The sequence below is a fragment of the Rhinolophus sinicus genome, linkage group LG07, assembly GCF_036562045.2.
Source record: "Rhinolophus sinicus isolate RSC01 linkage group LG07, ASM3656204v1, whole genome shotgun sequence".
Lineage (NCBI taxonomy): Eukaryota > Metazoa > Chordata > Mammalia > Chiroptera > Rhinolophidae > Rhinolophus > Rhinolophus sinicus.
Window position 1 is genome coordinate 25,626,177 of NC_133757.1, and position 25,646 is coordinate 25,651,822.

The following is a 25,646-nucleotide window of genomic DNA, read 5'->3' on the forward strand; positions in this document are numbered from 1 at the left end:
GAGTTTGAGCATGAAGGGGACATTGTTCACGCTGGCTGGGCTGGCAGAGGGGCTGGCAGGAACCAAGAAGGGGAAGGAGGGGACCGAGAGGAGACAGCTGAGGATCACGGACACAGATGGGGGCATCAGCCAACTGGGCCGGGCTGTGCTGAAAGGACGGGGCAGCTCAAGGAAGGGACAGCAGCTTGTGGAGCACACAGGCAGGCTGGGGCAGCTGGCGTGCCCAGAGGACATGTTAGAGCAGCTTTGCAGACTTCCAAAAGCCATTTGGCAGACAAGAACCTATTTGGCCCACCAAATTACTATTATGTCTGCCTGCCTGCCCTAGCCCGCCAAGCCCCCCAACTCTACTCTGCAGCCCCCATTGTCACTCCATTAATGACATATGGACATCTGGCTGGAAAACCAGCCCAGAGCACCCCCTCTGAGCCCCAAGAATGGTCCCTAAGTCTAAGAACCCCCACTGGAGCCGGCCTGATTGCTGAGGCTCTGGCACATGGCCAGTACTCAGCTCCAGGCCTGTGCCATGGGACCTGGGAAGGGGGAAGAAGTAGGCATTGAGGAGCAGGGCCCTGAGCAGCTGAGAGAGAAGGAAGCCATAGCCCGATGTGCAGTCAGGGAGCCAAAGGTCCCCAGAACCAAGCCACACAACACCCATCTGCTGGACCGACCTCAGAGAACTTCCCGTTTTACGAAAGAACAGAGATCCAGAGACAGAAAGGACTTGCCAAGGGTCACACAGGAGGGTGTAGAGAAACTAGCACTTAGAGCCCCGTCCCCTGATGTCTAAACTGCCACAACCAGCTGACCTTTCTGATGACCTCCAGCTTGAGAATCCTGTTCCAAACTGCAAAACAGGAAGGGCTGGTGAAGGAAGAAAGCCCCGCTCCCACCAGGAATGCAGCCCCGGGATCTGGCACTCAGACTTTCATTGCAGTCCCCAATTTTTGTGGCTGAAGCAGCTACCTGGTCTGGGGTACTCAGGGCAGCTGGGGGAGGCCCGTCAACCCCTTTGGTAGGCCCTGGCGGTGGCGCTGCTGGCACCAGCTGTCCTGAAGGGGGAGGGGAGGCCTCTTCTCCAGACCCGATTCCGCGGGCGGCTGCCGCTCTGCTGGGTCACAGTGCCATCTAGTGGCCAGTGTGCCCTCTCGGGGGATTAGAGGGCCCCTGGAGGGAAGCTTAGAGACAGACCTACTGGTGCTGAGTTGAGCTGAGGGAAGACCACTTCCCGTGAATTCTGGTTCCATGAGAATCCCAAGACCTGATTTCCCAGCTGCCCTCAGCCTCTTGGAGCTTGGATGCTGCAGGGAACTGTCCTGCATGGGAATCCTAAGAACTAGTTCTCCCCATGGCAGAGGGCCTGGCATGGAACCCAAGGAGGGGGAAGGTGGGGACCAAGAGGCCTGCACTGCCTCTGGGGCCCAAGTGACCTTGGGCACATCCCTCAGCCTCTCTGAGAACCTTGAACTAGTCATCTAACAGTGGCTAAGAGGATCCAGAATGCCGAGTGCAGAGCCTGCTTCCACCATGTCCCGGTAGACAATTTATTAACCTCTCTGGGCCTCAGTTTTCTCACCTGCAAAATGGGGGTGTTGTGAGAATGAAAGGAGGTAAACATGGGACATGCTTGGCACAGGGCCTGGCATATGGGCTGTGTCCACCAAGTGTAGCAAATAACAACACCCCCGTCCTTTGACAGTAATGCCAGGCCCTCTCTGGGTATCTCCTGGGTGTAGGGAATGTCATGCTGGGGACAGGGAGGCACAAAGCAAGCAGGTCCAGCTCCTGCCATAGAGGCATTCCCCATGTGTCGCCCAGCCTGTCCTCTAGCCCTGGGCGCAAACATGGGCCTCTTCATCCCTGTCTTCACTGGGTCCATCTCTCTTCCTTTCTCTCTGACCTGCCTTCCCCAGCCTCCACTCCTCCCCAGGACTTCTACATTTTGGCCTCACCCTTTGAGGGAGCATCTGTGTGGACTGCAAGGTGGTTATTAAAGAAGCCTTAAAAGAAATTTGGAAAGAAAATGAAGGTAGATTTATGATATTGGGTGGGGAGTTTTGCTGTTGGCTGGGAGCAGAGCAGAACAAAGCGGAGGGCAGATCTGATTTATAGAAAGTCATTACTGGAGGAGACGGAGATGCCTACAGCCCAGCTGAGGCCTTTGGCAGATCCCCACCAGCCAGCTCCGGAGAGGTGACCGGGGCAGCAGAGTGGGGGCCACAGAACCTCCCAGCTTCCCAGGCAGGCGCTGGCCTTGCAGTGGGAATGAGGCCAACATCTGACAGCCAGGGCCAGGCAAAGCTGAAGTGGCAGGCTCCTCAGCCAGGGACCAGGACACCTGCCAGAGGGACCCAAAGCCCCAAGATACAGAGGGTATCAATCAGATGCATAGATGATTGACAAGAAGGGGTATCATTTTTCTTTCAGAACAAACACAGATCCTTAGACAGTACAAATGCAACCTTGGTACACATTTTCTTTAGCTAAAATAAGAGATTTTACAGAAAGGTCAAGCCTGTGGCTCGCCACTACAGGCCTCGCCAGGAGTACAGATAGCTCCTCTGCCAAGAGGGACTTAAGGAGAAATGTTTGTGAGCTCACTGTGGGGATAGCGTGGGCTCTGGGGCAAGCAGACTTGGGTTTGAACTATGATCTATTGCTGACTACTAGCTGCAGTATCTCCTCCCTGAGTCTCAGTTTCCTCACCTAGAAGATGGTGAGATGAGATGAAACGTATGCAATATGTGGTCCACAGGACTAACAATAGGTCACCAGAAGAGCCATTCCCGCCACTCCTTTCCCTGCCCTCTCTCCGGAAATGGCTTCTTCCAGTCCCCTCAGGGCACAGTGAGGAGCAACTTCCACCCTGCACCCACCCAGTGCTGGAGGTTCAAAAATTCTGCCCTCAGCAGACATGTGCTGGAGCCTGCCCTGCCCACCTGCCCCTCAGCGTCCTGCAGGGTTGAGCAGGGAGGATTGGGGGAGCGCTGGGAATGCCCGTGCCTAATACCCTCTACACTCGTACACTCAGAAGTCTGTGTGGAACTTGCAGGAAATTTCAGATGAGAGACCCTGTTACCACCCTGCCCTTGTCCTCGCACCCGTGTCTCTAACACATACAGAGAGAGTCTATTCCTCCACTCCTACGTTTTGTAACATCTTTGCCACACTTTCCCAATACCTGGGATGTTCTCGGCAGCCTGCCGGCCTAGGTGTCCACCAGCATCGTATTTCTATCCAGGTCTCAGCAGGCTACGCTCACAGGTCCGAGTTCCTTGGCTGACGGGCTTCCCCTGAGCCCCCGTGGTGCTGTCTAGATGGGCCCAGGCACCCAGTCCTCACCCCGTTTATCCTGGTCCAGCCTGGAGGATGCACTGAAGCAGAGAGCTGGAAGGAGCATTGGAGATCTTCTCATTCCCTCACCCATTTCACAGGGAGACCAAGGCGTGGGGAGCACACTTCCCAAGTTCCTGCAGCCAGAGAAGTTGCAAAGACCCAGCAAGAACCTAGAGGCTTTTCCTTAGCACGGAGAATCCCCCTGCCTCTTCATCCCTCTGTCCTCAGGCCCACAGTTTGGAGTGGTTCCGCAGCGCACACTTTCCCCACAACCTCTCTTTCCCTTCCTCACCCCCCCACCCACCACCTTGCCCCCCAATGCACTGTCCCAGGTGAGATCTGAGAGATGGATCACCTGCCCCCACATTGGACTTGAGTCTACATTGCGCAAGGGCAGGAATTCAGCGGCTTAGGGGTGCAGTATTTGAGGGTAAGCAAGGATGCCCCGTGAGGCTCCAGCCCATGAGCAGATCATCAGGGGGGGTGCGGAATGTAGCAGAAAGGAGAGGGAGCCATGGGGAGCCATTTTTCCCTGTAACTCCACCTCTCGCACCCAGCACAATGGGCAGAGAAATTCTCAGAAAGGGGTGGGCAGAAAGCAGCATTCACACCCAACAACAGAACAAGAAGACCTTTGAAGCTTGAAAGTACTGGAAAAGAAAAGGGATATTATTCAGCCAGCAAGCGGGAAATAGTCCCAGCTAATGAGTATGAGGCACCTGACATTTCCCGAGGTACCTTCCAAAAACCAGCTTACTTAGTTAATAGCTATGACAGCCCTGAGAAGGAGCTATTGTTATTATCAGTCCTTCTCTTGTGGGAAAACAGACACCCTGAAAGGTCCAGTGACTGACGTGCTCAAGGTCACACAGCTTGAACTTTCTGATCCCCAGGCTCTCCCACCACCACTGCTGCCCCTCCAGCCCCAACTGGGGGACTGCTTGTCCCCAAGAGGATGTGCTGGCCTGAAGTATAAAAGGATTAAGTGATGTAAAGTGGAGTTTAACTCCCTATTGGGACATCACTCTCCAAGGCTAAATAAAGATGTTCCTGGCTGCCCCCTGGGTAGCCGTGTTAAGGTGTGTGCTACACCTTAGGAGAGGGAGGACAGGACAAGGGGGTGTGACACAGGAGTGGGAAGGCTGGGGGAGGAGGAAAGGTCTGGCTGAAGAGACGATACTTGCTGAATAAGGGACCTCTGTCTGACAGGCAGGGAGAGGGAATGTCGGGCTATACTTAGGATGGATGGATTTTATTGGTTTCAAGAGGACTTATATGATCGACCTGGGAGTAGAGTTTCCCCTGTGGCGTCAGTAAGGGGTGCAGACTCCCGGCTGCCCCTGCCTCAGATCCCAGTTTGGCCCCCCATTCTGAGGCTGCTGGGGCTGGTGCCCAAGAGGCCGGCTCCCCAACTGTCAACTCACCTGCTCCCCAACTGTGCAGCAAACTTGCCAAGAAGGAGTTGTGGGTAACATCTCTGTTATGGTCTGGTTGCCATGACAATAAATTGTCACTAATTAGTAGTGTGGTTACCATGGTAATTTTCTAGTAATTACAGGTTACAAATGGTGCAAGGCTTCAACCCAACCCAATTAGTTAATTAGAAAGATTTAGAAATTTGTCCAAAAGGGAAATAACCTGCTTTGTAGAAAATGAAGGGAATGTGTCACAGCTTGGGAGCCAGAGGCAGAGGAAATTGGAGGATACTGAAAAAGGGAAGGAATGGAGTTGCAAGGTGGCATATTCTAGAGCCCCACGTGGAATTTCCAGGGGCCCAAGGGAAGCCAGGGGTTTCTCACCAAAGCCTGCTCCTGGAATGGTGAGCTGGAGTCTGGCAGGACCAGAGCAGGAATAGCTGCCAGCAGCCACTCAGCAGCTCCTCTTGGAAGGAGCAGAAGTGGTGCCCGGGTTGTAGCCCAGCACCCCTCCCCAGTGGCTTTAGGAAAAGCGCCTGAAAGCTTCTCAGCCCCCTCTGTGGCTCTTCTAATGAAAAGCACATGCCACATCTTGAGTGACACTCCCCAGGAGCATTGTAGACTTGGCTCCACTTTCATGAGGCTTGGGCTCACCTTGACAGCTTTTTAGATTACCTGGGAGGAATCGGGTGGCAAAGGGCTCAGAATGTGTTAAGGAGGAGCCCCACCATGAAAGCGGCAATGCCATTTGTCCCGTTCTGTCCCCTGTCCCCAAACACTGGCCCTGGTGGGTAGGCACCATTCGCACAGGTAAGGAAGGCCCAGTGATTTCCTCCAGGAGCATCTCTCAGAGGACAGGAGGAACCTGGAGACCAAGAGAACCTCCATCCAAAATTAGCACAGTCTGTGGAAGCCTCTACCCCACCCAGAGGCAGACATACAGGGGGACCTAGTCCAGCATCACTTGGGTCTGCCTGACATCTCATTTTTTTTTTTAATCTAGTTCTTTCTAAGTGCTCTAACTATTCTTACTATACTGAATAGCCCTTTAGAGCAGTATTTTTCAGACTTTACTGTGCATAAAAACCCCTGGGATCCTGTTAGAATGCAGGTTCTGACTGGGTAGGGGCTGAGATTCTGCATTCTAACACACTCCCAGGTGATGCCCCTGCAGCAGGTCCATGCACCTGAGAAGCAAAGTGGTAGGATTCACAAAGGCCTGTCACGTATCTCACCTCACTTGATCCTCTCAAAAGTTCTGAAATAGAAAAGGCAGGTCACACTATCCCCATTTTACAGATGAGGAAACTGAGTTTAAAGGGTAACATAAATTGCCCAAGGTCACAGGGTCTTGTAAAAAGCCAAGCTAGATCTAGAATCCATGTCCTGGTCCTGGTCAGGCTGTTTTCTGCATGGTTGACCCAATGTTTGGGGGGTATGGCTGTCAGGGCTGTATTTGAAACCAATTGGTTGGCATGGTTTGTTCAAGACCTCTTAAGATTGGATTTGTTGACATGGGTAACCCAAATTTTATCTTGGAGACTTCAAACTCTAAAGTAGCCCTGATTTCTTTCTTTAAAAAAATAATTTATGTATACACACACACACACACACACACACACACACATAAATACACACACACACACACATGATTGGATTTTTTTCCTTTTCAATTACAGATACAATTCTTGTTGCAACAAGCTAAACCGTAGGAAGGCATTCACCAGAAATTACTAATTACCATCTCCTCCTCACTCCACAAATCTTACCCCATCCGGCATCCAGGGTTCACCTCTCAGGGTGGGCCTTTCCCACTTTCCCCAAACTCAAGAACAAGCTTGCACAAACATGTTCAGAAATATGTGCTTTCCTATTTTTTTAAAGAACGTAATAAGCTCACACAATACCATTACTTGACAAATTGCTTTTGTATTTAAAAATATGTGGTGGGCACGCCTCCAAGTCAATCCATATGGACCTGTGCAGGCGTTTTAGTAGCTACAGAACGGCTCATCATGAGGGTACACCCTAATCCATTCGACCACTGGCTAGTGGACTCGCAGGTTGTTCACTACCTCCAACCAAGCAAAGTAAGCATCCTCGTCCCTGTAGCTGCAAACTAGTCTTGTAGGTTCTTAGAACAGGAACTCACTCCGTGTCTTGACCAGCATACGTGCAACTCGGGGTGTGGGTGGAGTTGTCAGGGAAATCTGTGACTTGATCAAAAGGTTGTGGGTGCAGCTGGGTTCAGGGATTATTGTAATTCAGCCACCTCTGTCCCTTAGCTCATGGAGTCATTCCTTCGGCACAAAGTGATTTAGTCTTCCTCCTCACGTGCCTCATCCTCAGTGAGGGCACTGCCCACGTTGGTTTATGGGACGGCAAGCCCAGACCCAGGGAAGGGTCTCTGGGCTCAGGGAAGCCTCTGAAAGCCAGAATTCCCACCCCACCCCACGCTCAGGCTCTTCTGAGGCATCCCCATTGCAGCGGTTTCAGGCCTCAGAGGCAGCCCCGACCTCTGCCATTCACTGTGGGTCACTGTCCTCCTCTAGGGGGCCGGGGTGTCAGCGTGGGCCCCATCCTCAGCAGCAGTGCCTCGGATATCTTCTGTGACAATGAGAATGGGCCCAACTTCCTCTTCCACAACCGGGGCGACGGCACGTTCGTGGACGCTGCTGCCAGTGCTGGTGAGTGTGGCCGCTGCCCTGTTCCCTCAGCCCCCCAGACCCACAGGAGACTCTGGGCTGCCCCAGCCCCTCCATGACCCCACAGGCCTCAGGGAGCGGGGCACAAGTCATCCTCGGCACTACGCAGGCAAACATTGCTTGTCACCTCCAATTCTACACCCCCCATGGCTCCGACCACAGGAGATGTTTGCTGCTAGGGAGAAGGGGCCTGGAACTCCCCACCATTATCCAATTTTCCAGCAACTGGAATTGGCCCATGTTGCCCTGAGGCCTGCTTGAGTCTCTTGGCATCAATTTTCCCTCCAAGCTGCTTCTCTCCGTGTCCCTTCCCCACATTTATCTTAAGTAGTCAATTCAATCTAATAACCATTTATTGAGCCCCCTGCCAAGTGCCATGCTGGTGCTAAAGCTGCGGATGCTGACCGGAATAAAGTTAAGTCCTCCTTACCCCCCACACACACACGGCACTGACATTCTAGAAGGGGACACTGATGGAGAAACAAATAGCTATAATAAGCAGGATAAAATCCACACAAAGTAGTGCTCCAGGTTGTCAGCTCTGCTCTCCTCCCTCCCGTTGAACTCATCCCTCCTCTGCCTCAGGGCCTTTATACCTGCCAGTCTCTCTACCTGAAGCGCTCTTTCCCTCCTCTCTATCTGCAGAACTTCTATTTAGCCTTCAACACGCAGCTCACTGTTATCTGTGAAGCCTTTCCTGCCTCCCTCTGTGCTGCCTGGCAGAGACTGACACGCCCTCATCTGCGTCCCCACTGCCCTTACGTAGAACTCTCACTCAGGCTTTCACTTTGCTATAATAATCTGTCTGCGTCTCCAACGACTGGGCTCTGTACTACCCCTTCTTGACACAATGCTTGGCAGGCAGTGATCGCCCACTAAATTTTGCCGAACGACAGAATGGACACAATAAAAGTTTGTGGATGTAATCAGTCTGCCCTTCGACTACTTCTCCCCGCCCAGGCCCTCCCTGCCTTGCCAGTGAACGGAAGGTTTGCTTTCACCTTCTTCTTGGCAGCCTAGGGACGAGCTCTGACCTCCACAAGAGGTGAGTGGGAACCTAGACACATAGATCAAAGGTCCTACCAGCTCCAGCCAGTGCTGGCAGGAACATCAAATCCCTGAGCCTGCTTCAATCCATTCTCTGTGACACACGAGGACCTCCTCCCCCCGCTCTCTACTTGAAGTTCACGTTTTGAACACCCTACCACCACCCACGCTCATGTAGCCAGTCAGCTCCCCATCCTGCCTCTCCCTTTCCCTCTCCTCCTTCCCTGGCAAGGCTAAAGGTGGAGGCAGCTGCCCTGGCCTGCCCTCCCCCCACCCAGCCCTCCCCTCCTAGTGCTGTATACTCTGGCAGCAAATTTTCTCATTGCTGAAAAATCATAGAATGAAGGCAAGGCGGTGGTGGAGAAAACCGAGAGGATTTGATAAGGTGTTAAAGAGATGGAAGCAGAGGTGAGCGAACAAGTTAGAGTGGGAGAAGGTATCAGGCAGGAGGAGCAAGGAAAGGTGTGAGGCCCGTAATTGAAAGTCAGAATGATTGCAGGGGTTTAACAAGACATGTCAAGAGGGCATTCATCACCCAAACAGATGCTGCTGCGAGATGCAGCCTGGCACCGATTATTCCCGTGAAAGGGAACCAGCTCCTTGTCAAGGTGCCTCATAGGTAGGAGAGAAATGGGCCAACACAAAAGGCCACCAACATTAGGGCCGGGGAATGTTACAGAGAATTAATGGGCATTATTCCTAGAGGCTGGAGGCTGCCCCCATTCCTTTGCAAACCCTCTTTCTCAAGCCTGGGTCTCACTGCCTTTTCTCCCCCCACCTCCCACCCACATCCTTCAGACCCTTTCCTCCCCCAAGAGGATGCCCAGCCTCCAAGGGTCTTGGGGCACCCCCACCTTCTCCTGGCTCCTATCCTCAGGATCTCCATGTTTGCAGCTGGCAAGAGCTCCCTGAGCTGTGAGGTTTGGGGTCCCCAACCCCTATTATATTGCCCTGTCGCCTACCGTCTCTGAGACCCTGATGACCAACAGTGGTTTGTCCTCCGAAAGAGCCAGCGTGGGTATTTAGAGCTGCATCCACTGCCTCTCAGCTCCATGCTTAGCCCGAGGGAACGCATCTGCCTTGGGCAGACAGGAGTTCAGCCCATCCCTCTGGGCAAAGCCACCCTCCATCCTCCCCCAGGATCAGCTCAGTCCCACTGGCCACTGGCAAATGCAGGGACAGCATGAGCAGGTGACATCGGATACACAAGCTTCCCTTCCCACATCTCACAAGGCACGCTGTGGGTTTCTCTGTCATGGTATGGTATTTCCTCTGCTGTCACTAATGTCCCCATTTGCCTTCTGGTAAATTATTTATGTCTGTTTATTTATTCAGTAACTATTTACTGAAAACTACGAGGTCACCACAGCCACTGAGATAGATGCTCTGTGAACAGAGACAGGTGAATAAGACGACAGTCCCTGACCTTATGGAACCTAAGGTCTGGTAGGAAAACCGGACCCTAAGCAAGTAAACCCCAAAGGAACATAACTGTGCATGTGAGCTGCACAATGGAAGGAAAGAATGGGGGTGCTGTCTGGGTGAATAACAGGGTGGGTGGGAGGGGATGTTTTCATGGGAGTGATCCGGGAAGTCTTCCCTGTGGAGGTGACATTGTGGCGAGAGCGGTAGAAAAATAAGGAGCCGGGGAACCACGAGCCAGGAAAGAGCATTCCAAGAGGAGAGACCAGCTTGAGCAAAGGCCCAGAAGCTGGAAGAACTTGGGTCATTTGCAGAATGAAAGGAACATGAAGTGGCCAGTGCTTAACGAGTATAAGAGAGAGTGATACCAGATAAAGACCAGATAAAGTAGACAGGGGCGTCGTGCTCTCAAGGCAGGAATTCAAACTTGACCCAACAACACTGGGGAGCCACTGAGAGATTTAAACAAACGCGTGATGATCAACTTAATGTGTCCCAGCAACAGTGTTGAGGTGGCTGGGGAGGGCTTCCGTCCTCCAGAATGTGTACCAGTTTCCCCTCCAACACACCCACTGCTACCCCAAAACTGAGTAAAAATAATCTGCTTGCTGGGCAAATGCAGTTTGAAGACAAGTCTCTGGTTCCCTTTGCAACCTATGGCTGTCTCCCCTCTCACCCCTATGGAGACATTCTGAGATGGCAGCTGTGTCTCCCCATCTGCTCCCAAGAGCACAGGGACAGCCCAAGGCTCACACTCCCTTGTTGCTCCCGGTGAGTGTTTACGGAGCCTGCAGGGGGCGCTTCCCTGACGGCTCCTGCCTTTCCTCCCAGGTGTGGACGACCCCCACCAGCACGGACGAGGTGTTGCCCTGGCCGACTTCAACCGTGATGGGAAAGTGGACATTGTCTACGGCAACTGGAACGGCCCCCACCGCCTCTATCTGCAGATGAGCGCCCACGGGAAGGTCCGCTTTCGGGTAAGAAGGTTCCGTCCCTCCCTTCCCACTACCCTTCCACTACCCAGCACCTTCAGTGGTCCTGGCAGGTCCTGGGATAGAGCCCCACCTGTGCATCCCCCCAGGCTGAGAAGGGGCTTGTGGCTCTGCAGAGCCTGGAGGCAAGGGGGGGGGGGCCACAAGGAGGGTAACTTCTGGGAGATAACGATGGATTCAGCCTGGGCTGCTGCAACATCTCCAGTGACCCCTAGCAGAGAGGGCCAGTGGCAAAGGAGGGACAGCAACCCCCAAGGTGGGCAGGGCAAAAGAGGCCCTGTGAGGGGCACTTCATTCTCTGGACGTGGGTGTTTTCCCTGGTGGCTCCTAGAAAATCTGACCTGTAGCCCTGGGCTGAGCTTTTCAAATTGAGGATCAGGCCGAGTGTGCACGGGGCGGAGGGGGAGGGAGGGGGAGGCCAGAGACCCAACAACTGCCCCCTAAGGACAAGTGGCAGATAGTGGGCAAGGTTACCTCAAGTCCCCTCCCTGAGCTGTCAATAGGCTATGATGCCAAGAATTCTTCACAGGGGCTATTTGGTGACAGTAATGAAAGTGCCACTAGCCTCATGAGCCTGAGTTTGGGGCTTTCTCAAGGAGGCAGTGGAGGGTAATGGATGATTGAAGCTGATCTCAGAGAGTCAGGGTTGTTCTAGAGGTCCCTGGGTCTTGCCAAAAACCCTGAGGGAGTGAGAAAGTTTGAGCGCTGGCCTGAGTTTTGATGGCCCCAGGGAAATCTTGAGGAACTTTTTGTCTGGGTGACGCCCTCCCTTGTAGGCACCCACCTTGGGGTGCTCAGGCCTAGCCACTCACTCCTTGCAGAGGCTTGAGAGCCAGGCTCTCTCGGTGGGGAGGAGGTATGCCTTGGACTTGGGGTCATTCATCCTGGGATCCTGGATGCTTTTCATCTTTCTTTAGCTTTCTGTTCTAACCCATGTTCCCAACAGCGGTGATTTTGCTCCCACCCCAAGACATTGGACAATGTCTGGGGACATTCTTAGTTTTCACAAATGGGTGAGGGGGTATTACTGGCATCTTGTGTGCAGAGGCCAGGAATGCTGCTAAACATCCTACAATGCGTAGGACCGCACCACAGCAAAGGACAGGACGGCCCCACTGTCGATGTGCTGAGGCTGAGGAACCCCGCTAAGCCTCCCAATCGCCACTCCCCAGAGCTCACAGGAGCAATAATAATAACAGATACCCCATTTATCAAGTGCCTTCCATGTGCCAGGAACTGTACTAAGCGCTTTACATACATTATCTTGGAAGACCAGGCGTCCACTGGGGCGACCCCATGGGGGCTTTGTAGGTTTCCATTTTTACAGGATCAATAGAATACTAACGAGTTAGAGATCCTGAGGTCTCTGTTCCCCAGCTCTTAAGGCCCTGCTCAATCCTCCCTGGCCAGTTGGCCACGCACTTCATCAGCCTCATTACTGCGCTGATGGGGCCCCCCCAGAACAGGTTGCTCACCAGCTCTCCTAGACCAGCTCATTCCTGCAGCCAATGGAGACAGCCTGCCATACGAGGCCCAGAGGCAGGGCCAGGCTGAGGGCAGAGGGGCACTCCCAGAAAAACCACTGTGCCCTTCCCAGCCCTCTCCACATAGGCCCTGGGATATAGACAGGCTTCCAGGGTCTAAAGGTCGCCCTATACCCCTCTCCTAGTTCAAAGGCAAATCACACACCTAGGACCCTTTGCCAGGTCCCCCAAGGCCCTGTCAGCACTTTGGGGTCCCATCTGGCCTATCCTGGGTCTGGGGTCTTCCCCTGAGCCCTGAACAGATATATCTGATACTGCAACCACACACCAAAGCAAATGTCTCAAAAAAGAAAAAAATCAGAAGACTCTTAAGAAACAACATCAGGTAACAAATGCAGCAAAACCCTGCCAAAGGTAGCCTCTGCCACCTGCCATGGGGCTGAGAGCAGAGGCAAGGCCAGGACAGATTGCCAGTCATCTGTCTCGTGCTCACTCTGTGCCAAGCATTCTACATACATGCAGTCCTCACAGACTGGGCCACTATTACCATCCCTGTGTCACTGATGAGGAAAGTGAGGTCTGGGGCTAAATAACTTGCCTAAGATCACACAACTAGTGAGCAGAGAAGCCTGGCTTTCAATGTCCAGCCCTTTCCTGTGTCCATCCAGCTTCCAGTTCTCACTTGGGAGGAAAAAGGATACATACTAGAAAGAGCCTAGCATCTGGAGCCAGAAGCCCTGTCTATGGCCCTACTCATTAGCGATGACAATGGGCAATTCCCCTCCCTCTCCAGGACTCAGTTACCTCACCTGTAAAATGGGAATGCTAATGTCTGTGCTTCCTCAAGTGCTGTATGGGAGGGCTACACGTGATCCCAATTGGAAACAGCCAAGTGCTTCCCTGGTGTGAACTGGGGCTGTTCCTCTTGCCTCCTTGTTCCCCTACAGCAGCCTGAGGTTCACGTTGTTCTACACACAGCCCCGCCCCCCACCAAGTCTGAAGTGAGAGAGATGTGAAGTCGGGTTATCTTTCATCTTTGCGTGCGCTCGGCACACACGCACGCGCACAGACACCCCCCACACACACACACACACGTGTGGGAGGCGGCCTCCCACCCACTCACACTCTCCCACGTATCCATCTGCTGACCCGCAGCCCTCTCTCCTCCCAGGACATCGCCTCGCCCAAGTTCTCCATGCCCTCTCCTGTCCGCACGGTCATCGCCGCGGACTTTGACAACGACCAGGAGCTAGAGATCTTCTTCAACAACTTCGCCCACAGAAGCGCCTCCGCCAACCGCCTCTTCCGGTAGACACTCAAGCCTGGCTCCCGAGCCCTTGATGGCTGGGGTCGGGGCGCAGGGCGGAGGGCTCAGATGGGGAGTTCCAAGGGCTGAGATGGAGGAAGGTCCCCTGATAGAGGAGCAGAGGAGGGAAGGACAGAGAGTAAGCAAGAGGCTATAAGGACGGAAGGCGAATCCTGGGCGGAAAGCGGGCCCCCTGGTGTTGGTGGGCTGATAATGGCAGAGGGACAGGCCCAAAGGATGCCAGAAGCGAAACTCCACAAGGTAGCAATCCACACTACCACAGAAAGGGTTACAGAGTCGAATCTGTTTAGGTACACCTGGGTCAAGCAAACACAGGCAGGTTTATTGACTGCAGGACTTCTCAGAGCCTTTAACAGGACCACAAGGATTTTTACTTTCCAAAAGCTGGATAGACGATTCCAAAGAGATTTGACCACGGGCCATTTTTGTCAAAGATTTTTCTCTTGGGATTGGTGCTCTGCAAGACATCCTTTGGGAAACGCTGGATGAGACAATTCATGGTAGATAAGGAAAAGGGAGTTACAGAATGGAAGGAATACTGCAAGTTTCTGAGCCTTGTGTGTAGGGAAGAAGGGCCGGATTTTCAGAGGCAACACTTGTCTAAGAGGAGTATGGAAACCGTTGGTGTCACAATCACCCAGAATGCGTACTTAAAGTAGAATCCCAGGACCCACCCCATCTCCTGAATCAGAATCTCAGGGGGTGAGGCCTGGAATCTCTATTTTTAACAAGTGCACTAGGCATCAGGGATAGAGTTTGAGAACCACTGTTGGAGAACAAACCTCAGGAGTCCTGAGCTGTCCCCGTTCCTGATATATAAAACATGCTAATGGGGCTCAGGACCAGGTGAGGAGAGGACGGTGGGCCAGGGGCCTTGGAGTCAGGAAATAGGCCAGACCACCTGCTGGGCGTCCCAAAGTCCCCATCCCCTCCCCCAGGAGGGCCCCAACTATTAATAAAAGATGAGAGCTGTGACTAAAAACGGTTTAAAATATAATTATTAACAAAGCATCAATCCTGACTGGATCTAATCACCCCCCAAGGCACCAGATTTACTAATTAGGTGCCTTGCAAAACGCTTATTCACAACTTCCAGATTAATTGCAGAAGATCAATTGCTCGTTAACAGAGACACTGCTTTCTTTCTCTGGCTAATAAAGTGTCCCTCGCCAGGGCCCCTGAGCACAGAGGAATCTACTGTCATCTCTGTGACCCAAGACCCCCTGCACCCCTTGTCCCCCTGCCTGCCCCGTCCCTGTCAGACCTCCCAGCCTCCCTCTGGGCCACCCCCGAGGGCAGCTGGCCTACGGCTGTCCGTGCACAGTGTCACCACATGGTCGCCCCATGCATTAGTGTGTTTGCTTTCACTCAGCAGCAGTGGAAGCCACTTCCCAGGTACGTGGCTGTGCCCCAAGTCCCTATGGCAGATGACGAGGTCCTGAGCAGCAGCTGAGGCCCCCACACAGTTGGTGACTCTGGAAGTTTAGCCCCCACCTGTCCCTGTTACTGAACGGAATATGGTGGGCTCCTTGTAGGAGGCACTGGGGACTCAAAGCCTCCGTGTACTTGACTCGGCAAGCCCTTCAGTGAAGCCTGGTGATCGGGGAATGCATTTCCCACACCGGACGCTGAATAAGAGTGCAAGAAGTCCCTATTGTAATGGCAGGGTGTTAGCAGGCAGCAAGAGGTCTCTCTAGGCCGGCCAGGAAATGCATGGTCACACCACTTGTCCATGTAAACACGCCTCTGGCCTGCTCTCATCTCTCCGCCCTACACCACCCCCGTTTCTCTCTAGGAGATTCCTGCACCCACCTCCAGCCAGTCTCCCTGTGTCTAGTCCTGCAGAACAAGCAGTTGAAAATGCAAATCTGGCAATACCCTTCTTCCACTTGAAACCTTTTAGAAGTCTTCTCTTTGACACGTCGCACACCTACCAGTTTTGTCCCCACATTCCTCGCTCTCTACTTCCCTGTTCACAACTAAGCACCAGACACCTCCAACTTCTTTCGGTTCTGGGCTGTGCCAGGCTTGGACCCTTATGCTGCTCACACCCTTTCTCCTCCCTCTTCATACTCATTGTGCTAATCTCACCTTAGCTGGCCCTTCCAGGAAGCCTGCCTAGGTTACCCAAATCTGGATGAACTTGCCCAGTCCTGCACCCCTCTCAGCCCCACTCTCCCTGTTGGCTATCAGCACTCTGTGTGAAATTCCCTGTGGTTGTGGACCCTGATCTCCATCCGTCCTGTTACACACCATAGCCACAGGCCCCCACGCAACGCCTGGCACGCAGAAGTGGCTGCATAAACAGGTTCAGCAAATATATAAGTGCAATGGAACTGTTGGGCTTTATCCGTGGGAACCCTTAACTGCATTGTCACCTGAATCAAAGGGGTGTTTCTGCTGTGGCAGAGTCTGCAGGACACGAGTGGTCAAAGGGACTGTGGGTGGTAGCAGGCTGAGGCATACACACTTCTAGCAGGTGTGCACACAGCCAAGTGCAACCAGGCACATTGCCCACTGCCCAGACTGCACACTTGGATGTGCTCAGCACAGATGTCCAGTGTAGACAGAGGACATCTCTGAAAGCATCTGCTCAACCCTGCAGACACTCTGCCATCCAGCCCTCATAGGCTCCAGCTCCAGGGACTCTGGTCCCCTCCTGAATGCACAGCCCTCTGTGCCTTTGAGTGGACAACAGCCACCTGCAGTGTGGTTGGGAGAGTGATACAGACCCCCCTGGCCCTCTGTTTTACCCCCGGCATTGCTCTGCACTTCTAGGGCAAAGCACCCAAGGCTGTGAGGATCTAATGAGTGAGAAAAATTAGAGAGGAAAGCTCGTTGTCATCAGCAGCAGTCAGCTCAGTGTGGAGAAAGAGCAGGACTTTCACAGTGGGCTTTTCTGAAGCATGTATTACTGCAATTCCGAGTTCAAAATAGACAGAACGCCTTTCCTCCCTTCTGCCCCTGGAATTCATCCATGCGTCCCACAGACATGTGCTTGGAACTCTCTGGGAGCCGGGCACTATGTTAGAGGCTGTGGGAGATGCAAAGATGAATAATACATGGTCCCAGCCTGCAAAGAGCTCACAATCTAACTGGGGAGATAAGATGCCTTCATACAAAGCTTTAACACAAGGCAGAAAGTGGTAAGGCAGAGCAGAAAGGCATCGCCTCTGCAGGGTTATCAGGGAGAGCTTGGAGAAGGTAGCATGCAAGTAGGGTTTGAATCCTGGGTACCATCCAGAACTTGGAAGCTCAGGGCCACTTGAAGGAAAGTGAAGGTGAGTTGAAGGTAGCTGTGTCCGTGTCCTTTCTCCATCTATCAACTGCCCTTCCCTAGGCTGTCTATAATTCATCCATTAGAGAAGGAAAAATCAATGTTTACCAATGTAAATTAAAACCCAAGAAGAGAACAGGCAGGGTAGAGACAGGATCTGTGAGCAGAGTAGCTCTGTAGGCATCCAGATGGCAGCCCATGCACAGTGGGACCTGGGGTGCTCAGGGGACAGAGAATGTATGGAGGGAGGAGGCCTCTAGGTTCAGGTGCCACTTGGGCATGGCCGGCACGTTCCCCATCCATGAATGGCCTATCTCATCTCCTACAGCGTCATCCGCAGGGAACACGGTGACCCCCTCATCGAGGAGCTCAATCCTGGTGACGCCCTGGAGCCTGAGGGCCGGGGCACAGGTGAGGGCACCTGAGGGCTTGGCCTGAACTCCTGTGTCAGCATGCTGCCCATCCCCTGGGGTGCAGGCGGGAAGGATGGGACAGCCAACCCCCCACCCGCTGCAAGGCTCCTCCTGTCTCTGCCACTCTGAGGGCTGAGACCCTAGAACAGGGGTGAGCGTGGAGGAGAAGCACCTGAGAGTGCCAGGCTAGAAGCAGAGGAGGGGCTGGTCCATTCCCTTAGTCCCAGCGTGACCGGGGCAGGAGCCCAGGAATCCATGGGCAGTGCTTTGGTGATGCCTTGCCTGGTGGAGATGGAAAGGAGGGGCTCAGGGTCCTGAAGTCTGACTCCTCCCCGCTCGGCACTCAGCCTGGTATCAAAGAGAGATCACTGGATTAGGAGTCCCAAGACCCAGTTCTGCCATAACCTCACTGGTCGTCTTAGAAAAGTTACTTCACCTTCTGGGTCTTGTTCTCCACATTCGTAAAATGGGGATAATTACATCCGTCTTCCTCACTTCTTCGAAATGTAGTGAGGACCCTAAGAAGACTACGTATGTGCAAACACTTGATAGATGGACAAAAAGCATACAGATTTAGAAGGCATGTACAATGGAAAGACGTCCTTGTGGTTTAGGTCATTTCCACCTACCCTCTCCATGCAAAAGTCCAGGGGAAGAAAAAGGAACCCCTCCTCCGGGAATTCCTATCACCAGCCAGCTACTAGAAGGGAGAGGATACAGGCATCCAGCCCCAGCCTTTCTGCCCTAGTACCTCCCCAACTAAGCACTGTGGACATGGTGCTGGTCGGGAGCCCCCTCCCTGTGGGGCTCCTGGCCGATGGCCAGAGTGCGATCTGCGTTATTGCAGGGGGTGTGGTGACAGACTTCGATGGAGACGGGATGCTGGACCTCATCTTGTCGCACGGAGAGTCCATGGCTCAGCCGCTGTCCGTCTTCCGGGGGAATCAGGTGTGCACAGACCTCGGGACCCACGGAGCCCAGCCTCATGTGCTCCCCTGGGCCTCGGGTGGACAAGGGCAGGCGAACCAGGGATACATGACAGGAAATGGATGTCCTGGGGCCTGGAGGAGGCAAACAAATTCCCAGCAGCACAGTAAACCTCCCAGAAGGGCTGCCTCCAGGGAGCAGCCCTCTGCCCCCTGCCTTCCACTGGCACTGCTCCTCCAAAAACGGTTTTTCCTGAGTCTATTGCTTTTCCCTCTTCTTTTCCGGTAACTCTTTCCAAACTTTAGCCATTGCTATTTGCATTGCTCTTTTGCCCTGCCAGCTTCCTCCTCTTCCTCTCTCTTTCCTCTGCCCCTTTTCTTGTCCTTCTCTTTCTCCCTCTCTCCCTCTCTTACCCTCCAACCCTGCTCCCCCTGCCCACCCCCTGATGCGGGGCCTGCCTTCCTCCCTCCCTACAGGGCTTCAGCAATAACTGGCTGCGAGTGGTGCCGAGGACCCAGTTTGGAGCCTTCGCCAGGGGGGCAAAGGTCGTGCTCTACACCAAGAAGAGCGGGGCCCACCTGAGGATCATCGATGGGGGCTCAGGCTACCTGTGTGAGATGGAGCCTGTGGCACACTTTGGCTTGGGTGAGTTAGGGCCAGGGAGGGGGTGGGCAAAGCGCCGTTGACAGAACAGTAGGTCCTGAAACTACATCCTGCCTCATGCTGAGTGATTCAGAACTCACAACCTGAGCATCTTCCAGGTACACGTTACCATAACAGCCAAGATGCAGGTCAGCTATTGAGGCAACCCTGCTGTGAGATGAACCTGAGCTCAGGAGGGAGGTTTTCATGCCTCATCCCTCACAGAGGTCCCCACCCCAGTGCCTCTGTCAACTTAGCTTATTTTGGGGTCAGAGTATTTAATCCTCCATTTGTCCAGGCTGTGGCCTTGTTCTTCAAACATTGGCCTGCACCAAACTCAGCCAGCTTAGCCTTTTTCCTTGCCTCTTGGGAGTTGGCTCAGTGATTAAAGTGTCTCACCAAACCCCTGGTGACAATGGCAAAGATTGGCAAAGATGCACAGAAAATGGATGTCTCATACATTGCTGGGGGAAATGTAAACTAGTACAGCTACTCTAGAAAACAGTTTGGCAGTTTCTTTTAAAAGCAAAAACACTAAACATACAACTGCTATCAGACCCAGCAATTGCACTCCTGGGCATTTATCCCAGATGAATGAAAACTTATGTTCACATAAAAATCTCTACGAGATTGTTCATAGTAGCTTTATCTGTAATAGCCCAAACTGGAAACAACCTAGATGTCCTTCAACAGGTTAATGGTTCAACAAACTGTGGTCCATCCACACCATGGACTATTACTCAGCAATAAAAAGGAATGAACTATTGACACACACAACAACCTGGATAGTTCTCAAGGGCATTACGGTGAGTGGAAAAAAAAAAAAGTCCAATCTCAAAAAGTCACATGCTGTTGATTCCATTTATACAACATTCTTGAAATGACAAAGTTGTAAAGATGGAACATAGATCAGTAGTTGCTGGGGGTCAGAAACTGAAAAGGGGAGGGCTGGGGGTGACCATAAAGGGATAGCCCGAGGGACATCTTGGTGGTGTTGGAGCAGTTCTATACCTTGATTGTGGAGGTGGTTGCACGAATCTGCATGTGATAAAATGACGCAGCTCTACCCACACTCCTTATACCCACGTCCATTTCCTGGTTCTGACATTGTGCTATAGTTACGGAAGATGTAACCATCAAGGGAAGCAGATAAAAGGTACGCCGGTGCTCCCTGTACTTGGCCACTTCCTGTGGATCTATAATTATTTCAAAATAAAACAGTTTTAAAGAAATGCATTGGAGGAGGGAATTAGGGACAGAAAATTCTAAAAAGGCTTCTTGAGGAGGAGGGGCAATAATGGGAAGGAGTGTTGAGAAACACTAGGGGGAGCCAAGAGTGTCTTTACTAAAACACAATGGTTAAGAAAGCGTTTGAGTCAAATATACCTGGGTTCGAAATCAGATACCCTCCCCCACGTGTTGGCACCATGAGGTGATATAATGTTAACGTAAAAAGAATAAGCAACATGGTCTCAAATTAATAAATATATATATATATATATATATATATATATATATATGTATGTTAACATTATACACACAACACATGTGCATAGAAAAAACAGAAAGAAAGGACAGAAAGTGTGAACAGTGATTCTCTCTGAGTGGCTGGATTAATACGGTAACTCTTACTCATTCCAGGCACAGTGGCACTTTTCTTTTTATAGCCACGTCACCCTCATGACTACCCTGTGAGATGGGTATTATTTATCCCCATATTACAAATGGGAAAACTGAGGATCAAACAATTAAGAGACCTGCCCAAGATCACAGACTAGGTAAATAGCAGAGATGGGATTCAAATCCAGACCTGCCTGAGTCTGTGATTTTTATTTTCTTCCATATGTTTTTTATGTGTGTGTTTTCCAATTTTTATAGGAAACACATAATTTTTATGCAGTCTGAAAAAAGAAGCATAAATATTTAGGGGACCTAAGGCCCAGTTATATGAGCACGTTCTTGGGCTATTTCACCCTGGATGGATTGGCCTGCAAATGGAATGTTTATCACTTTTAAGGCAGCCATTTGCTATGCTGGTCCTAAAAGTACAAGATGACTTTTAAATACATAGGCCTCTTCTGCAAAACAGCAGTGGCCGACATGAATCGAGCACTTAGTATATGCGTATGGCAGGCACTAGGCAAAGTACTTTGCATAAAATACCTCATTCAGTTCTCACCACAACAGGATGAGTCCTAACCCCCATTTCCTAGGTCAGGAAACTGAGGCTGAGGTTAAGCAACCTGCCCAAATCACACCCACAGAAAGGAGGGAGGGCTAGATTTTGACCCTGACTTCTTGGACCCCTCAGTCTGAGTTCTTGACCCTTGTGACTTGACTGCTTGGCCTCCCATAGCTGCTCTGTGTCGAGCCAACCAAGGTCCTCCTGCTCTGCCTCTTTCTTCTTCAACATCCACATCCCCTCAGTTACCCGGTGACCCAGGGGAGGCCGTCCAAGCACCAAAGTGACTGCCATGGAATCATAGGTGGGATGTTCATCCCACTACCTAGCTGGACATCAGCCCTCAGCCCATTATATAGATCAGGAAACTGAGACGCACATAGCAAATCAATGGTGAGGCTAGGACTGGGGCTGGGTCCTCCTTCCCCACAGCCCGGGGGCCACCTCCACTATTCTAAGATGGGTATTATGGGCCTCATGGAGTCTCTGCTCTGGCCAGTATCTGCCCCTGCCAAGAGCATAGACCTGCTCTTCACCTGAGCGGCCTCAGCCAGTCATTTGCTGGTCTCGTGGGGGCCCTCTTGGGCCTGTTCCTGACTGTCTACCGCCCATGCTCAGGACTATGGGTGCTGCACCTAGCTGGGAGCCCCTCCTGATTGCCAATCCTCGCATTTTACAAGGCCATGGGATTTATTCTGGATGTGAACTCTGGCTCAAACTGCTCCATGGGTCACCCTGCAGACTCTGTTGCCAGGCTCCACTCCCAGAGATGCACTGAAGGAAGGCTGCTCCTGGGGACTGGCCCTGTGGGTCAGCCTTGGGCCTGGCAGTGAGACCTCCCCCCACTTCCCAAGGCAGCTCAGCAGGCAGCAGGGCCAGCAGCCTGGGACACAGCGAGAGGCAAGCAGGCTCTATCCCTGCAGCTCCAAGGCCCACACATCCAGAAGGATCTCCTTCGTGGGTCAAGCATAGCACAGGCCTTCCTGACTGATGGAGGGGCAGGAATGGGGCAGGAAGAGAGGGCACCGGTGGAGAAGGCTAGATGGAAGGAAGGGGTGAGAAAAGAGAACAGGGTGGAGACAGACTGAGACAGGGTCTGGGGGCAACCGAGAGACTCAGAGATGTGTAAAGAGACAGAAGAGACAAAGAAGAAAGGCTCCCTGCCCTCCAGGCTCACAGTCCTGTAAGAGGCAGATGGACACAGGAACTCAGGTACACGGCAGATTTGATGTGTCATCATATTGTTCCAGTGGCCATGAGAAGACCGGGGCGGGAGAAATTAGTTCTGCTCTGGGCAGCTCTCCCAAGAAAGGGGGCCTAGAGCTGGATCTAGAGGATGGTAGAAATTTGGAAGGCGTGAATGGGGACAGAGGAGAGCATTCCAGGGCTGTGCCTGCTTGAACAAAGGCCCAGAGACGAGGGTGTTCAGCGTGTTCACAGGATGGGAATGGTCTGGTGGGAGCAGAGTCTGGAAAGGGAGGCCAGGTCCAAACAGTCAGGGGCACCCAGAGCCAGGCAGAAAGAGCAGGTGGAGGAGAGGGGCTTCTGCAGAACCTAGAAAGCCAAAGCCAGGCTTTGCTGTGCGAGGGCAGGGCTACAGAGGAGCCCCAGGGCCACTAGCAGGGGCAGTGTCCTGGCACCAGGGACCAGGGAGAGCAGCGCTTACAATGGTCCTGAGAAGTCTTTTTATTGTTTGGGTTTTTTTTGTTTTTTTTTCTGGCTGTAAGAATAATATATACGGATTATAGGAAAATTAGAAAATATCACAAAAAGAAAGTAAAAATAACCTATAACCTCACCACTATGTATAGAATATTAAGTCAAAAAGTAAACATTTCTCCCTTCACTCTCCTTCCCATGGGTGGTCTTACATTCTGGTGGAAGGAGGAGAAACATATAATACACAATAAACATAATAACTAGATAAATATATAAAGTACTGAAAGATGTTAAGATGAAAAAAGAAAATGCATAACAGAGAAAGGGATGTGGAGGCGAAAGGGCAGGAAGCAATTTTAAATGCAGTGGTGGGGGGTGGCCTGTTCCCAGTTCCATGCTTTTTGATATGTTTTTACTACATGCAACATACATAGGAGCACATTTATAGATAAACACTCCTTAGGATTTCTTTGAACAAAAATGATTATACCATTCCTATTATTCCCAAACTGGCTGTTTTTCCCTATTAAGAATACTGTAACCCTGGGCATCATTCCAAGTCTAGGCATTTGTCCTTTGTTTTCCTTTAGTGCCACACAGTACTTCTTGTGTTTTTTTTTTAGCCTGATGTTGACCAGAAGCCTTATCAATAATATAAACAGTCGATTAACACATACTTTGTATGTTATATATATTATACACTGTATTCTTTTTTGGTGAAATTTTCTTTTTGTTCTATCAACCGGGGGTGCCCAAAAAATGTATACACATGACTTGTGTTCATCTTTTGTTATTAGTATATATTGAGTATTACAATTTTAATACAGCTTTTTGTCATTTCTTAAAATGTGTATACATTTTTTGGCACCCTCTGTGTGTGTGTGTGTGTGTGTGTGTGTGTGTGTGTGTGTGTGTATAATACCTTCTGTATCCATCTATCAGTGGACATCTAGGTAACTTCCATATCTTGGCTATTACTAGTCATGTTGCAATGAACATAGGGGTGCATCTATCTTTTCAAATTGGTGTTTTTGTTTTCTTCGGATAAATACCCAGAAGTGGAATTGCTGGATCGTATGGCAGCTCTATTTTTAATGTTTTGCTGCACAGTATTTCATTTTTGTGGCAGCATGCATAATTTATCTAGCAAATCCCTTATTGACAGTTCGATGGCTTCCAACCCTGAGCAGTTTGTTTTGTTGGTGTTTGAAGGGAGAAAGGGCATGTCCAGAACATAAATGCAAGAAAGACCTGCCTTGAAGGTCCAAATTACTGAGAAGGAGGTGTGGGGCACAAGGCCGAGCTGGAGGCAGGTCTCTGAAGGGGAGAAGGCTGCAGGTAGCTCCCCTTCCAGCACCCACAACGCTCCTGCGTACCCCAACTGACCCTGCTTCCCTCCTCCCTCCATGAATCACCGTGCCTCCTCCTGACTTTGCAGCAAGGTGTGGTGAGTGTGTGGACATGTGTGTGAATGCAGCCTCTCAGCATCCAGCTTCCTGGGCACTTCTTTACCCAGTCACATCGGGCTCATCTCCGCCCTGGCTAGAGCTGGAGGCCCCTTGCTCCGTCAGCCCTGAGCTGTGGTGAGAGGACTCAGCTTCTCAGACCCTCACTCCCGACTCTGGAGGGTCTGGGCTGTGTGGCAGGCATCACACAATAAAAACTCAGGGACCTCGCTGGATGTTTCATTGCCCAGGGGGCTTTCCAGAGGGCCCACACTGTTGTGCAGGGTGCTCTCAGCTTCATCCTGTAGAACCATCCCTTCTGCAGGCGTCAGCCCCCACTTTACCCACCCCTGCTCAGTGGAACCCCTGGCCTTCTTCCTCCACCCCTCCACCCTGCCCGGGCCTTTCCCTGCTCCTGCTGGTGCATAGAGCCCGCCAGGCTCCTAAATAAGCGGTTGTGCTCACAGCCCTCATTGAGTGCCCTGCTACCCCTGGGTGCTCTGAACCCACACCCAGCCCCCGCGTATCCCACACCCTAGCTCTTTGTTTTCCTAGCTAGCAGAGGGCTGAGGCAGCTCCACGAACCCCAGAAAATGAAAACAAGCACCAGTCATCCACTGGCCCCACCAGCCTCCACTAGAGGCCCCTCTCTCAGCCAGCCCACCCCAGGCATTCAGGGTACCCCTTGCCCCCCTCACACGCACACACATTGCCTTCCTTTCAGCTAGTTGTTCGCAAGTGATTCAGAGCTGCCTCCAAGCCAGCCGGTGCTCATTTAGGGAAGGAAAATTCAGTGGCCCACATGAAAATTGCTTTATTAAAGTGTAAAAATATTCCACCAACTGCATTCCCACCATCTGTTTTGCTTGTAATTCTTCTGAAAAAGCGCAATTCGCCGTGCCTCCTTGGCCTTTGTCCTTTAAAAGTGGCCAGAGGCGACTCCCTGCTGCTCTTGACCTCAGGGCCGTGTCTGGTGAATGGGGCCACCTCTGGTCACAGACCCACAGGCCTGGCAGACAGGCTGCCCTGTGCAGTGTCTGGGAGCCCTGGCTGTGCGGCGGCTGCGTGAAGACTTGAGATGCCCGGAGCAGAGGGCACAGCCAGGCCTGGAAGCTGGAGCCCGGAGCCCGCGTTCCAGTCCTAGCTCAGACTCCTGCACGTCACTTCACCTCGCCAAGCCTCAATGTCCACACCTGGAGCGTGGGGGGAAAACGCCCACTTTGCAGAGTGGTTGGAAGGGTTCAAGTCCACCACACATGCTCAGGCTTCAAAGACCCTCTCCCACCCACCCCACCTAATACACATTCTCACACTCTGCTTCCCCTGAATTTCAAACACAGAGGCCCCCCTTCACACCTCGATGCCTTTCTTTG

At 52.1% G+C, this 25,646-nt stretch overlaps 1 protein-coding gene across 5 annotated transcripts in view; it reads left to right on the plus strand.

Annotated features, from left to right (window-relative positions):
• The window catches only part of CRTAC1 (cartilage acidic protein 1), a 152,207-nt gene that overhangs the window by 99,028 nt on the left and 27,533 nt on the right, over positions 1–25,646 (plus strand). For all 5 annotated transcript variants that reach the window (XM_074339248.1, XM_074339250.1, XM_074339249.1 and 2 more), the window contains exons 6-11: positions 7,304–7,438; positions 10,757–10,902; positions 13,573–13,709; positions 17,334–17,416; positions 18,266–18,366; positions 18,822–18,990. In XM_074339248.1, the coding sequence (XP_074195349.1) occupies positions 7,304–7,438; positions 10,757–10,902; positions 13,573–13,709; positions 17,334–17,416; positions 18,266–18,366; positions 18,822–18,990 (771 nt within the window). The remainder of the gene's footprint in view (positions 1–7,303; positions 7,439–10,756; positions 10,903–13,572; positions 13,710–17,333; positions 17,417–18,265; positions 18,367–18,821; positions 18,991–25,646) is intronic.